Here is a 13,309-nt window from a genome sequence, read left to right on the forward strand (position 1 = left end):
AAGGCTATTCCTTGGCTGTACAAGGAAGGTGCTGTGCAACCCTTGGCCATGACTACGCTCTGGACCTCAAGCTATCGCTCTGGGACAGCCGCTGGGAGAGCAGAGTCAGAAGCTTTTTTTGAAAAAAACCCAACCGATGCTGCTAACGATAAATTTGCTCAGTTGGGGCCCAATCCAACAACTCCCATTGGTTTCAAGGGGAGAGAGATGAGGCCTTTCTGGAACACAGGGCTGGACCAGGACAGGCCTCCAGCAAACATGCACAATCCCCCTTGCTCCCCACCCCAAGGTACAATTCCCAAAGTCAGCAGGATTGATGCTAGCCTGAACTGAGACCGCCTCAGAGAGGCAGCTGCAAAGCTGGGAAATCCCTGCGGTGCCTATGGCCACTACTTACACTTCAGCATCTTGACTGCCACCTTGGTCACTCGGTTTGGCTTGTCCTTGTCCAGGCCGATGGCTTCAGCGAGAACCACCTGCCCAAAGCAGCCTTCACCCAGAGGCTTACCCAGGATGAGCCTAGATGAGAGGAGACAAGAAGGTAAAACAGAGGAGGAAAGATGCAGCTCATGTCTGCAGAGAGAGAGAGAGAGAGACACTTACACAGAACAAGACACAAGAGGTAACTCTGCAGAAAGAATGCAGCTCCTATCTGCAGGCAGACAGACACAATGTGACATAGAGGGTGTCTTGACGTTTCTGTGGCCACTTGCTTAATACGGCATCGCTCCCCAGTTAGCAACATTCAGCATAAAGTCCCCCTGCCTGTTCCCCTTTGGATCACACTGGTTATTTGAAACAATACGCCTTGGGTACGGGCAGGACATTGAGACATACCCCAAGTGCAGCACAGAGCCAGCTGGTAACATGCTTGGGGAAGAGGGCTGCCTGACAGACAGCTACTAGCATAATATACAACGCCGTGTCAGACTGGCCAGACTGGCATCCAATCCAGCTGCAAAGAGAAAGTTCCTGCCAGTCTCCTGGCACAGAACTAGGCCCGAGTCTCCAGGACTGCTGGGCAGCTCTGAAGCATCGTGCTCTGCTTGGTTCCAAGCTAACAGGACCCTGGTGAATTCCAGGCACTGGGCCTGTTTGGACCCCCATGCCAAGTTGTCCTGGTAGGGCTCAAAGACCCTGCCTCCCAACCAGGAGCAGACATCACACAGCCCTGGCCAAACATTCACTTTTTGTTCTAAGTGGCAAAAATCTAGAGATTTAACTGCTCCCAACTGTGGTTTTCCTTCCTCAAATATCATCCCAGGAGAGCTGGCACTTTCCAAGGTGTCAGCTTCCAACAGGGAGCAGTTAGACAGCAACCTCTGGATCCATGCCATGCCCCCCAGCAGCCTCCCCCCTCCTGGTGGCAGAGTTGCAGGAGTAAGACGGACTGCCTTTGGAAAACTGTGGCTGCACTGAGGCAAAGGGGAAAGTCCCACCCTGGAGGCAAGTTCCTGATGGGAATGAGTAGGACTGGGAGAGGACGTTGTGTGGGTGACACTGCCCCAGTGACTGCAGCACAGACTCCAGCAAGGCTGTAAGCACGAACGCACGTAATGCCCTTTGCAGGCTGGAGGGCTAAGGAGCCCAGCACAGCTCAGGGCGCATGGATTTTTTTTGCATATCAGGATGTGTTCTAATGGAGAGTTATACAATTAGAAAATAGAAGCTTCAGGAGAAGCTTGTAATCAATGCAGTGCAGCTAAGGCTCCTGGAGAGAGATCGATTTATATTCCAGGAAGACCTCACCTTCTGTAGATTCGAGTGTGGGGGTTGATCGCTCCGCAGGGCTGGGAATATTCTGAGCACCTGCAGTGGCTGGAGGAGTGAGAGGGGCGGAGGTTTCACGGAGGGGGTTATCACACAGGAAGGTGCAAACCTAGCAGTCATTTCTCTTGGCTATTTGAAACCCATTTCAGACATGACACAGCAGAACAAGCACATGGAGACGCGCAATGTTCCCTGCTGCTGGTCTGGAAGCAGCAAGGGTAGGAGGGAGATGCACGTGGGTCCCTGGGAGCATATGCTCACCATGAGGGCAACGCTCCCAAATGGCTGTTTCAGGGAGGAACACATCAGTCATGAGTCCTCCTCTCCATTAGCATAATTAAGGGACATGATGTTCTAAGGGCTTAATCCAGCTCCTGCTGACCCCAGCAGGAGCCTTTCCTTTGACTTCAGTAGCATTTGGATCAGGCTGTGGAGGAACTGCAATCAGATGCAGGAGCCAGCTAGCTACAGAAAGGCCGGGGTCGCCTCTCTGTGGAGCCTGGTGTGAGAGAGTGCATCACCTGTCCCTGGGGAGCTCCCACCGAGGATCTTCGGGAAGCTCGTATTCCGAGACGCCTGCCAGCATTGGGGTACCACTGGAGGAGAGCCGCGAGGGCCTGACAAGCATCACTCCTGAATTCATGGAGGAACTGGAGTCTGCAGACACCTGCAATGGGAGAGCCAAGGGACAGTGGGTTACCTTCAGGAAGCACCTAGGGTAGGGAAATGCCTGGTTCCGGTAAGGAGAGGAGCTGCCGACCAAAGTGCTTTAGTTACCTGCTGGAGGTGGAGGGAGCCCTCTCTCCCGGATACTGAATCTCCTGCAGCATGCAGAGGCCTGGCCCTTCTCTAGGCTCCTCAAAGTGCTTTACAAATACCAGTTACACCTCACAATCCCCCTGGGAGGAGGTTGGAATCGTTATCCCCAAGTTACAGATGCTGTGACTTGTTTAAGGTGGTGGAGCCAGGGACAAGAGCCAGGAGTCCTGGCTCCCACTTCTCTGCTCTACCCAACTACTCCTTTTGCTGTAGAATGGACATGGACACAGACACGGACCCCTTTCCCCTCTTCCCCAGGTGCAGCAGAAAGAACAGGAACATCGGCTCTCAGACCAACTGCGTCACCCCTGATCTTGTGCCCTGTACTGCACCATCCGAACTGGTCTGATTCCTGGGCTTAGTTGCTCATTTCCTAGTGCTGAAGGAGCAGCACGCTCAGCCCCTGGAGGTAAAGGGCTCTCCCTGCTTTGCAGCAAACCCCTTCAGCTGATCTAGGTGAGGGCTTAGCAGGGAGCTTCAGACTTGATTTTTTTTTTTGAGTCAGTGATTTGATTTTATACAAGTAAAACTACACATTGTATAAAGATTACAAGGCAGTTCTACTGTTTGCTATTGCATGTTACAAAAATCAATTTAGCTATAAAGGGGGCTTTTGGGATGGATTCTACTCCACAATTTAAGTGAATTGGCAACTCTGGTTTAGCAAAGCCTTCTGTTAAGCCTAGAACTCTAGCTCCAATACATTAAGATCCCAAATGTTTAGATTTATACACAACAGGATTGTAGTTCTCATATTTTGAAGCGAAATGGGTGTTAAATGAATCAAAGGGGAAGGAAGGCAGCTTTACTCAGTTTTACATACCCAATAGGTAAATATTTAGAGGTCTGCAAACAATACAAGACACTAATGACATGGACCACATCCAGAAAGACACCATTGTGTCTGAGAACTGGAGTGTCTCCTGGAATTCAAGCAAACTAAAAAAAAGTCACATTACTTCCATTATGTGAACTTGGTTACTCATGAGTATAGGCAATACTGCATCATGTCAAGCTACAAAATAGTACCTTTATTAGCTTTTTAATACAATCATTATGGGAAGAGGAAAAGAAGAAACTTTTGGCAAGCTGATTACAAGGTGTTTGCTTGTGCCACGGGACTGAGGAAAAGATCGAGGACACCCTCCAAAAAGCTAAATCAATGTAGAACCCCCCCCCCCCCCCCAGTTTACACGCCAGAGGAAGAACACGGTGTTCTTCATGGATCTAGCTGCTATCCTGGCCCCACTGGCATTACTCCAACATGGAGTGCGACTAAATTATTTCTAATTAACTTTCTCTAGACTGCGCTGATATTGTAAAATCTACAGCCCATGGAGCCCTTCTAGCCACTCAGTATGTAGGCCACGCTCTCCCCATCAGATATTAAATTGCCATAAACCCTTCCAGATCCCCCCATGACCCGACTGATCTGCCGTAAACACCAAGAGAAGAGGGGAAGGTTTACAGAGGAGCCCACTCAGGGCTGCTCTCACCCCCCATAGAGAGAGACGGGCACCTCCCGCCCCACTCCCAGATCCTAGGACCTCCTTGACTGTAGCAAGGACCAAAGGCTCTTCATCCTGTGCCTTTTCCACTAGCCTATGTTGTGGCAAAGATGGGACACAACACAAGGGGAGAACAGATATTTTTGGGCTGGGGGAATTTTTTTTTTAAACCATCATTACAGTCTGCCCACTTGCCCCCACCCCTGTGCCCATCTCATGTCACCCCTGGGTTTTCTGACTCATTCTTCTTCCCTCTCTGGCCCAAGCTAAGAAATTCCACACTGCTGCATCGACACATTTTCCCCAGGGACCATAATCAACCAGGCCCTGGAGATCCCGCTCAGGTGCAGCACTGGGAATGGCAGCTCTCTGGATCACAGCAGTCTGACTGGACCAGGGGAAGATCTGTCATCCGGCCACACCAACCAGGCTTACCCCTGGGGAAGGGAGAACTGGGCCCAACCAGAGGAATGGCTGGGAGATTTGGACATCGGTCAAGTGAAGTCATTAAGTGGACATCTGATGGAGAGCTATGGGATAGGAAAGCGTGTCTCTTACCCACAGAAGCTAAGCCAATAAAAGATACTACCCCACGCGCCTTGTCTCTCCAGTAAGTGGCATGCGTGAGAGTGCATATGAGGGGTGGTTGTCTGTTGACTTAGAGAATTGGGGGGTTTAAAGAGGTTTTGTAGCTTAGAAACATGGCAAGAGATCAGCCTGATGTTTAACCCAATCCACCTGCAACCCTCTTAGCAAGCCCACCCACACCCCCTACTCTGAGGCTTTGCTTTGCAAGCAATCCAGATTGCACTTCAGTCCCCACCGCTGAAATAACATGTTCCCCTCCCTTCATTCCTCCTCCTGACCCCCAGAGAGAGAGGATCCTCCCCTGGCTGTTTATGCCACTGTCCTGTGCTAGCTCAGATAGGATGGGCGGTCAGGGTAGCGTTGCTGGGCAGGCAGCAGGGGCTCTGAGGAAAGGCACTATGTGCAAACAAACCCCCTATCTACTTTCTGTTACCTGTCTACGCAGCGGGATGCTCTTGGCCAGCTTGTGCACGGCCAGCTGGCTGTTGAAGTCAGTCTTCTTGGTGGTGCTCTTCATCTTGTAGATGATGACGGTCACCACCATGCAGGAGATGAGAAAGGCCCCCGTGCAGTAAATGATGATCTCCAGATACAGCGGCGAGGTCATCATGGCCGGCCTATCTTCAATAGCTGGGTCAGCGTGAACAAGGCATTAGTACTGCAAATCCTCCGCGGGGTGGTGTGTTAGGACTGGGGGAGCGACGCCCACCCACAGAGATTGGGATGGGCCATTCCTCCCCTCCAGGCCCAGAGAGGCTCTAAGCACAGCTGAGTCCAAGCCAGTCAAACCTCCTGGCTCCAGCTATCTCGGGGTCTGAACCCTGTCTAAACAGAACAGGACACACAGCCCAACGTACAGCAGGGACCAGCAGAGGCCAGCCACCTCCTCGCTGCCCCAGCATTCCTGTGCATACGAATGACCGTGTGGTGTTCTCGAGCCGCCTTGCCACGCTAGTCCTCAGCCAACCAGAGCTTGGAGAGACACGAGGAACAAGCACAAACCTTTATGTAAAAGGACACGTTTCCCCCCCTAGCCCCACCCCACCATAAGCAGATGTTGGCTGGTGGGAAAGAAGCAGTTGAGGGAACTTGAGACCAAATGGCCAGGCAATGCAGCCCCTCCGCCCAGAGAGGTCACAAATGCACGTGTCTGAGAGTGGAGTAGTGAGAGGAGGCAGGGCTGTAACCTCCTCTAAGGAGCTGGGATTAAATGAGAATTACAAACATACATAAAAGTGGGTAGATATATTGGGTTGAGAACTTCTGGAACTTCCCTTGGGTCCCTTGCTAGTGGCAGGAGACTCGGTCAGGGGCAGTCAGGGAAGGAGTCAGAACCAGATGATCTAAAATCAAGGAAGGCAGAAGCAGGGCTACAAGTGAGGCTGGGACAGGACTGGAACAAGGTCGGGTGCAGGGCACAATCTAGGCTAGAGCAGGGCTTGGAGTATGGCAAGCACAGAAAGGCAGAGAATCCACAGGCATCCGCATTGAGCAGAGTGCTGCTGAGCTTAGAAACAGGCCTGCTAGCTTCCTCGGCCCTGTGGCTGGCCCCTGCCTGATGTGGCCCAGCTGTACTCATTAAGCCATCACAAGACTGAGCAGGCGCAGCTGCAGAGCTCTCCCTCCCCATAGTTAGGGGAACAAGAGGCTGTGCTGGGGGCCCAGGGATATCCTTCTGGGGATGGTATCGACTTCATTTTAACCCATGCAGGCGTTGCAAAGCAGCATGTACAGAGAGGCCTGGCCCAGGCCTGGCTTGGAGACACCCCCTTTCCGTTTGCGGTGGGTAAGAGCAGGAGGGGATTCGGGGACATGCACCTTTGAGGATTTTCCTACCCAGTCTGAACTGGGACTATAGATTTCTAGGGGAAGTCACCAGGAACAACGCAGGGACAGGCCAAAATAAAATGCTGTCCTTGTGAGACTACAAACAGTTTGAACAAGAGTCACAGGAATTAAAAAAAAAATTACCACAGGGGCTTGGGGTTTTTTTTGTTTTTGAAATGGTCCCTAGCAGCCCCTTAAAGAGAGTTTCATTTCATCAAGAAACAAAACCTGCTCCGTCCCCCAGGGACTGAACTGCAGCAGGACCCCTCTTTCCTAGCAAAGCCCCGGCTGAGTTGCAGTGAGAGTGGTGGAAGTTCAGGAACAGTTTCAGCGCAGTCGCAGCCAGGTGGTGCAGAGTATTACGCACGGCACCACTGCCGGGTCAGTGAGGACACTGGAGTTGCAGTTCATTAAGACACAAGTCTCCCCACCCCAGCCCTCCCCCCCAAGAAAAGCAGAAAGCCTCAGAGAAGGCATTACAGGGAGTCCAAGTCTTTTGTGCTATACCCCACTGCAGAGAAGCAGCCACCATCTCCTGTTCAGATCCCAGAGCTCTGAACGGGGCAGGTCTGACAAGGGAGAAATGGCTGATAACGGAGAAAGTTTTTGTATGAAAAGCACCACCAGGCGCACCCCAAAAACTTCCTGCAGCTGCCAGTTATCAGGCCTTGTCAGGGAAAGGGAAGCAGCATGCACAAGGCATGGCTGAGCCAAACCCATGCCAGGGCAGGAGCACAACCTGCCCACAGAGGGCTCATGCAGAGGAAATAGCACCCGTCACTGCAACCCCAGCATCCAGGGGCCAGGTTCCTCCTCAGGGCAAGGCCAGGGCTACTGATGCTCAAACTGCCACAGGGGGTCAGTGTGGGGGGCGGGAAAGGGGGAGACAGCAGCATGAGGCATGGGGGCTGCAGCTGACCCACTACTTTCCCCAATTTCTTATTGGTTAACTTAGTTCTATTTGTGAGGGCTCGGGGGAGAAAGGGGACCAGGAACCTCCTCCATGGTCCTCTTCTTTCACCCCACTATCGGCGCTTCCACTCATGATGGCTTTAGAACCAGTCTGTGGTGCCCTGGGGCTGGCGAGAAGGGCCTTAGAGCTTCTCTGCCTCCATAAGCTGCAATCTCCAGTCCCAAACTCCCTCCAGGTGCTGCCATGTGGCACTGTGACACCACCACCCAGGACACCTGCTGTATCCCCTCTTCCACTGAAACTGAGGGGCAGCCGCTTAGGAGCCAGAAGCCTGGGTGGTTCCTAGAAACACTGTTATCGCCCTGGGCTAATGCATCGGCACTTTGGTCAGCCGGTGTGGGGACACAAGGAATGGGAAACACTGGCATTGCCTGAGAGGACAGAACTAGCCTGTTCAAGTCGGACTGAACTACCAGTTACACGTAGATCAGAGATATGCATTGCCTTGGCCAGGGAGAGAGCGGGTGGCCATGGTCACCAATTCTGAACTGTCCCTAAGGTGGGGAGCAGCAGGGCCCTGGCACCAAGCAGAGAGGGCACAAGCTCCTGCCAGCTCCAGCATGGGAGACAGCATTAAATTACCCTCTTGCTTTGGATTCTCACCAGCAGGAGCCGCACAGGAAGGTGCAGCATCAGACACCCTGGGGATGGGTTGAGTCCTAACTTGTCACCAGGGCAGAGTGGCTGAGAGTACTGCCCTTGCTGGGGAAGCTGGGTGTCTAGATGTGGAAGAACTGACTGGCAGGCTCTGTGCTTTCCCCAGGGTGGGGAGGAAAGGGGAAAGCCCAGGCTCTCTCCCAGGCTGCAATGCATAGTTCATCAGATATGGAAATGAGGTGGAGAAAGGACAGCAGAAAGAGGAGTATGTACCTTCGAGAACTGTCAACCATGCAGAGTGATGGGAGATCCCAATAGAATTACCCGCCAAACATGTATACTCCCCAGCATCCTCAAATGAGACATTCCTTAAGTGAAGGACTTCCATTTCTTTGTCTGTTGTGTTAACTCCAGCCGTCTAGAAGAAAACAAATGGAAGCAAAAAACGGACAAGCAAACGACATGAGATCTTCTAGGAACCAAGGTGGAGGAGGGGGGAGGAATGTGTCCTGGTGTCTCATTTGCCAGACCCCCGGGTAGCAGAGAGAGACCACTGTAGACCTGTTAAAGAGACCCTTAGGACGACCTTTGATCCAGGCTGATCTAAGGAGATGTTTGTTAAAACCCTTCACCAAACTGAATTTCCTGCCCATCTGAACATGCTGGTGATGGGCTGCATGGAAAAATGGACCTCAGGAAGAAGGGGCTGGCTTAGTTTCATGCGACAAAACTGCACAAGGGGAGGCGATGGGATTGCAGAGAAACATGATGGAAGACAACATAGCTGAAGGAGTGGGGTTTGGGTAGGGAAGTGACAGATTGTGAGATGGAGGGGAGAACACAACACTGTATTGTCACAGCCAGATCTGGTGCATAGATCAAGGTTTGAAAGCGAGGAGACATGGGCAAAATATGGCTGAATCATGTCTTTATTTTGGAGGGGATCTAACTCAGCAAAGATCCCAAGCCCAGATGCGCTGGAAAAGACGCAGCTGGAGCGAGAAGTGACTGCTTATGTTTCACCGGGAAGATGCTGAGTTGGTTTAGATGCACCTATCCAATGTGTTTTGCTAATACAGTGAGAGCGTGCAGGGGAGAAACATCCAGGAGAGGAAGGCGGGCAAGCAACACAGAGCACAAAACTAAACTGGCCACTGTGAGTATTTTTCCATGGCTTGTGGCACCAGAAATATAGCAGAAACAAGAGAGCCCAGAGTTTTGTTTTCCACCACTAGGGACTGACTGTCCAAGTAAGATCCCAGTTGGTGTTCTTCAGTTTACCTTTTGCCATGGGTCTGGTGACAGTGAGCCACGCAGACTGGTTAGCCTCGCCAATATAATTGGAAACCTTACAAATATACTCCCCGCTCTCGGCCTCTGTCACATTATACAGGGTCAGCACCTCCGCATCAGAGCTATTAATTCCTGAGTGCTAGAACAAACCAACAACACAGGAGTCACATTGACACAGTTGGATATTGCAGCCCCAAGATCAACATAAATCACATCATCAGTGCCTTGCCCAGACGCTGAATCAAGGAGCGACTAGCGCAAGTCCTCTGTGACCCATCTCCCATATCAAGCAGTGGTGGTGTCTGTTTGCAGAAGTGCAAGGGTCTGGTAACAAGCCAGACACACACAGCCTGGAGGTACCTATAAGTTTAAGGAAGAAGGGCTTGTGCATTGAAACAGCTGACCGATGCATTGGCTTATGACAATTTGGTGACCAGTGCAGGAAGTCAGCAACAGCACAACCTTTCTCCCTTTCCTTTGAATTAACACACGGGCTCCCTCAGAGCTCCCAGATGAATGAACATGGCCTGCTTGACAAGGAACAGATTCAGGATGGGGTACCAAGGTGGCCATGAAACCACTGGATAAAGTGCACAGTGCGTTGCTTTAAGAGGTGGCACAGACTGGTGTTAGGTACAACACAGCAGAGAGGCATGTGCAAGGGAGGGTTGCATCAGCTGCTTCTGCTCTCAGATTCCAAGCCTGTGGTGGAGGCTAAGGGAGCCGGGCTCACCTGAGCTATTATTTTGCTTTCTACATTTGCTATTTTAAAAATAACAATTCACAGAATAGGAGTGACCCTCCCCACAGCCCGCTGCATCTCTGTGCATGCAGATCTAAGGGCCATTGAATGCTTCACTGATAGTCTGTTCCTGGGGCAGTTAAGACAATGTATTCAGTCCAACTTGGTGCTTCGGGGAATGCATCTCTCATCCACATTCTGCTGAAAAGACCTGCACCTTCCTATCCTACCCACCCACTATCTTCTGCTCCAGGCTTTGCAGGGAGGAGAGAACAGGAGACGGCTGAGTGTCCCATTGTTTTGGCTCAGCTGGTCAGGAGACTGGTATCTAACCCAGTCTGAATCGTAGCAAACATCATCCCTCTGCCCCATTCCTGATATGTCAGTTCCATCCCAAATGGCTTCCTTCCCCAATTCATCTCTACCTGCTGGCTTGTCCTGCAAAGGAAACAAAACGGGCCCATCCAGAATGAGACGTTACCTTCAGGATCTGCACGTAGGGTAAGTCATCGGGTCCAATCTTGCTGCCATTGACCTCTATGTGCTTCAGCCATTGGATGTGGGGCTGTGGGTCGCTATAAACTTTGCATACAAACTCCACATTGCTGCCCAGGGCCACGGTCTTGTTAGCGGGCAACCCAGCTTGGAGGATGGGCCGGTGAGGTGATCTCTCTGCAAGACATGGCAAGAGAGGGGATGGTCTCACAAAACCAGGGCGCCAAGTCCAGCAGGCTACCAAAGAGCAGCTCTGGGTGACCCGGACATCGGTCTCAGTCTCACACACGTATACTTTGCTAGAGAAATTATCTTTTCTTGGCTACATTTTTTTACAATGCTGCTTGCAGCCCTGTAGATTATATTACTTGATGAAGACTCGTGGCTGGGATTCTACAAAAAAAGACTAGTCTTAGCACATCATTGGCTACGTCTCTGCCCACCCCCTGTCCCAAACTTGCATCCCGTCCCCACCCCCACGCAACGCACTCCTCCCAGAGCCTGCTCGAGAGCTCAGATAGGGGAGGGCACCTCCTGAGTGACAGCACAGCAGTAGGGGCATAGAATATTTAGCATCGCTCCCTCTTTTGCATCCTCTCCGCTGCCTGGGAAGAGCTTGCTGTTCACTGGACCGGGCCCATAGGGATCTAGTTAATTATCAGGAGGGTTTGACCTGGTGTCTGGTTATTGGTGGAAGCAGACCATTTAAATCTACCTAGGTAGCTACTTCTTGACACCTCTTCTGTGTGTGCAAAGTGAGAGAAGGCAGAAGTAGAAGTGCCAGAGATCCCTGAAAGTCCACTCAACTTTGCTATTGATTTTACATGGAAGGTGGTCAGATGCCCAGGTGATGGATGGCAGTATAAAACCATAAGACAGACAGACAGACAGACAGAACACGGTAACAGGATAAGAGGCCAGCCCAGAGCCCTGGGAGCAGCATGACCCATAACCTCACTCTATGGGTCAACAATACAAGTGAGGCAACACAGAGCTACTGAAAACAAAGGCCTGCCCCCAGCCTCCAGAACAAAACCTCAAGGCTTGGCCAGAGCATGAAGTAGGCCTTAACCCAAGACCGTATGTGGGGAGGGACACAATCCCAGGCCCTTGCTCTCTCTCGTGCTGCTCAGGATCAGAAAGCAAGCAAGCATGAACAAGACAGATGTGGATTCGAAGTGAACTCAGCTTCCCAGAAACAAAGAGAGTTAGGCACATGGCAGCAGCAGGGAAAGGCCCTGCCGCCAGCCACTGCCTTCACATCTTCACTCTGGAGGTGACAACACAGGGATTAAGCGGTTATTTTTTCATGGCGAGTGGCTGGAGCCAAGATCTGTTTCATCCCAGCCAGTCACTTATTAAAAATACGAAGGGAAAGCTTCCCCGGCTGCCTTCCCCTCTAATCCCTCTCGCTAAGGAACCTTGATGAGTGGCCCCCTGTATCCTAAAATCATACTCCAGTTCCCAAAGTAAATATCACAGGACCGGCGCAGCCCCTGCCAAGTGCTCCCTTCTGCTTGCACTCACATCTGCCTTGAATTACACCGCACACTTTCTGCGATGCCTCACCACTCCCACCTCTGATGATGCAAGCAGGCCTCAGCCTGTTTCCTGTCCGGGGCGCCGCTTAAGGCCTAGCTGGAGGGTTACAGCCAGGGCTGATCACTGAGGAGGGAGTTAGGAAGAGGCCAAGCGACAGCTGGTTTCTCTGACAAGCGGGGAAAGAAAGGACAAAGCTGATGATTTAGAGCCCCAGCTCTGGTGGGAGCTGTCAAGGATAGGCCTGTGCCTCTAACCAATGCAGCAGCCACCCTAGCAGGTGCCTAGAGATGCTGCAGGTAGCACCTAGAAGCCAGCCTAGCTCACTGTGGCTCCCTCCACACTTGAATTTCCACCTGGGGAAGGGTGCAAAGGGAAAAGTTGTTCTATTTCATAGTGAACTCCCATTTTGCCCTCTGATCTCTTGCAATTGCTACTCTGCCTGGTGCCAGAGAGGAGGGGAGGCGGGCATGGCTTTCCAAGGGCAGAAGAACAAGGCTGGCAGGGAATACAGGTGTATCTCGGAAGGAGATACGTACCACGTACGGACACTGTGCGGAGGTAATGGTGGCCTCTGATCAGTGAAGCTTCTTGGAGGAAAGGGGATGGAGAAGACAATGGGCCTGATTGCAATGGAATACAAGGTAAATGCTGGTAAACCATTGCAGCAAGTTGGAGTGCAGACACTGTAGGGATTCAAGGCCTGCTCTCCTATGCACACTCTGCTTTCACCATCCATCCTCTAGCGTGCAAAGCACACTCACTAACATGCAGTTCCTACTACCACAGATATTCCCTCTGACTCTGGCCCTTTGCCTGCAAACCAAGTCTGCATCAGAGCCCAGGCTTTGCCTCTCCGCCAGCAAGGGAACAGCAGCACAGAGGAGATGAAATACATCAAGCACTAGCAGTTCTGAGCAGCACGAGCTGTGGTGGCTGATTTTATGATTCCGTGTTAGCTCACTGCCTTGATAGCCAGGCCTGCAAGGAACAGTCCCTCCAATGGAGCAGCACTGGCAGTGCCATCAGATGTGTCCCCTGGAAAGCAGAAGGTGGGCAAAGGATTAGCTTTGGACCAGACAGGAGTGAGAAGATGACAGGATCTGCCTGGAGTCTGGCTGGTTATATTCCAGCTGAGATCTCACTGCACTCAGTGCT

General features: G+C 51.7%; 1 protein-coding gene across 2 annotated transcripts in view; it reads right to left on the minus strand.

The window, feature by feature from the left end:
• FGFR1 (fibroblast growth factor receptor 1) overlaps positions 1-13,309 on the minus strand; it is a 75,036-nt gene that overhangs the window by 11,252 nt on the left and 50,475 nt on the right. For both annotated transcript variants that reach the window (XM_032774581.2, XM_075062784.1), the window contains 5 exons: positions 10,599-10,789; positions 8,356-8,500; positions 5,119-5,315; positions 2,292-2,437; positions 398-519 (listed from right to left, as the gene is read on the minus strand). In XM_032774581.2, the coding sequence (XP_032630472.1) occupies positions 398-519; positions 2,292-2,437; positions 5,119-5,315; positions 8,356-8,500; positions 10,599-10,789 (801 nt within the window). The remainder of the gene's footprint in view (positions 1-397; positions 520-2,291; positions 2,438-5,118; positions 5,316-8,355; positions 8,501-10,598; positions 10,790-13,309) is intronic.

Source organism: Chelonoidis abingdonii, chromosome 2 (genome assembly GCF_003597395.2).
Source record: "Chelonoidis abingdonii isolate Lonesome George chromosome 2, CheloAbing_2.0, whole genome shotgun sequence".
Lineage (NCBI taxonomy): Eukaryota > Metazoa > Chordata > Testudines > Testudinidae > Chelonoidis > Chelonoidis abingdonii.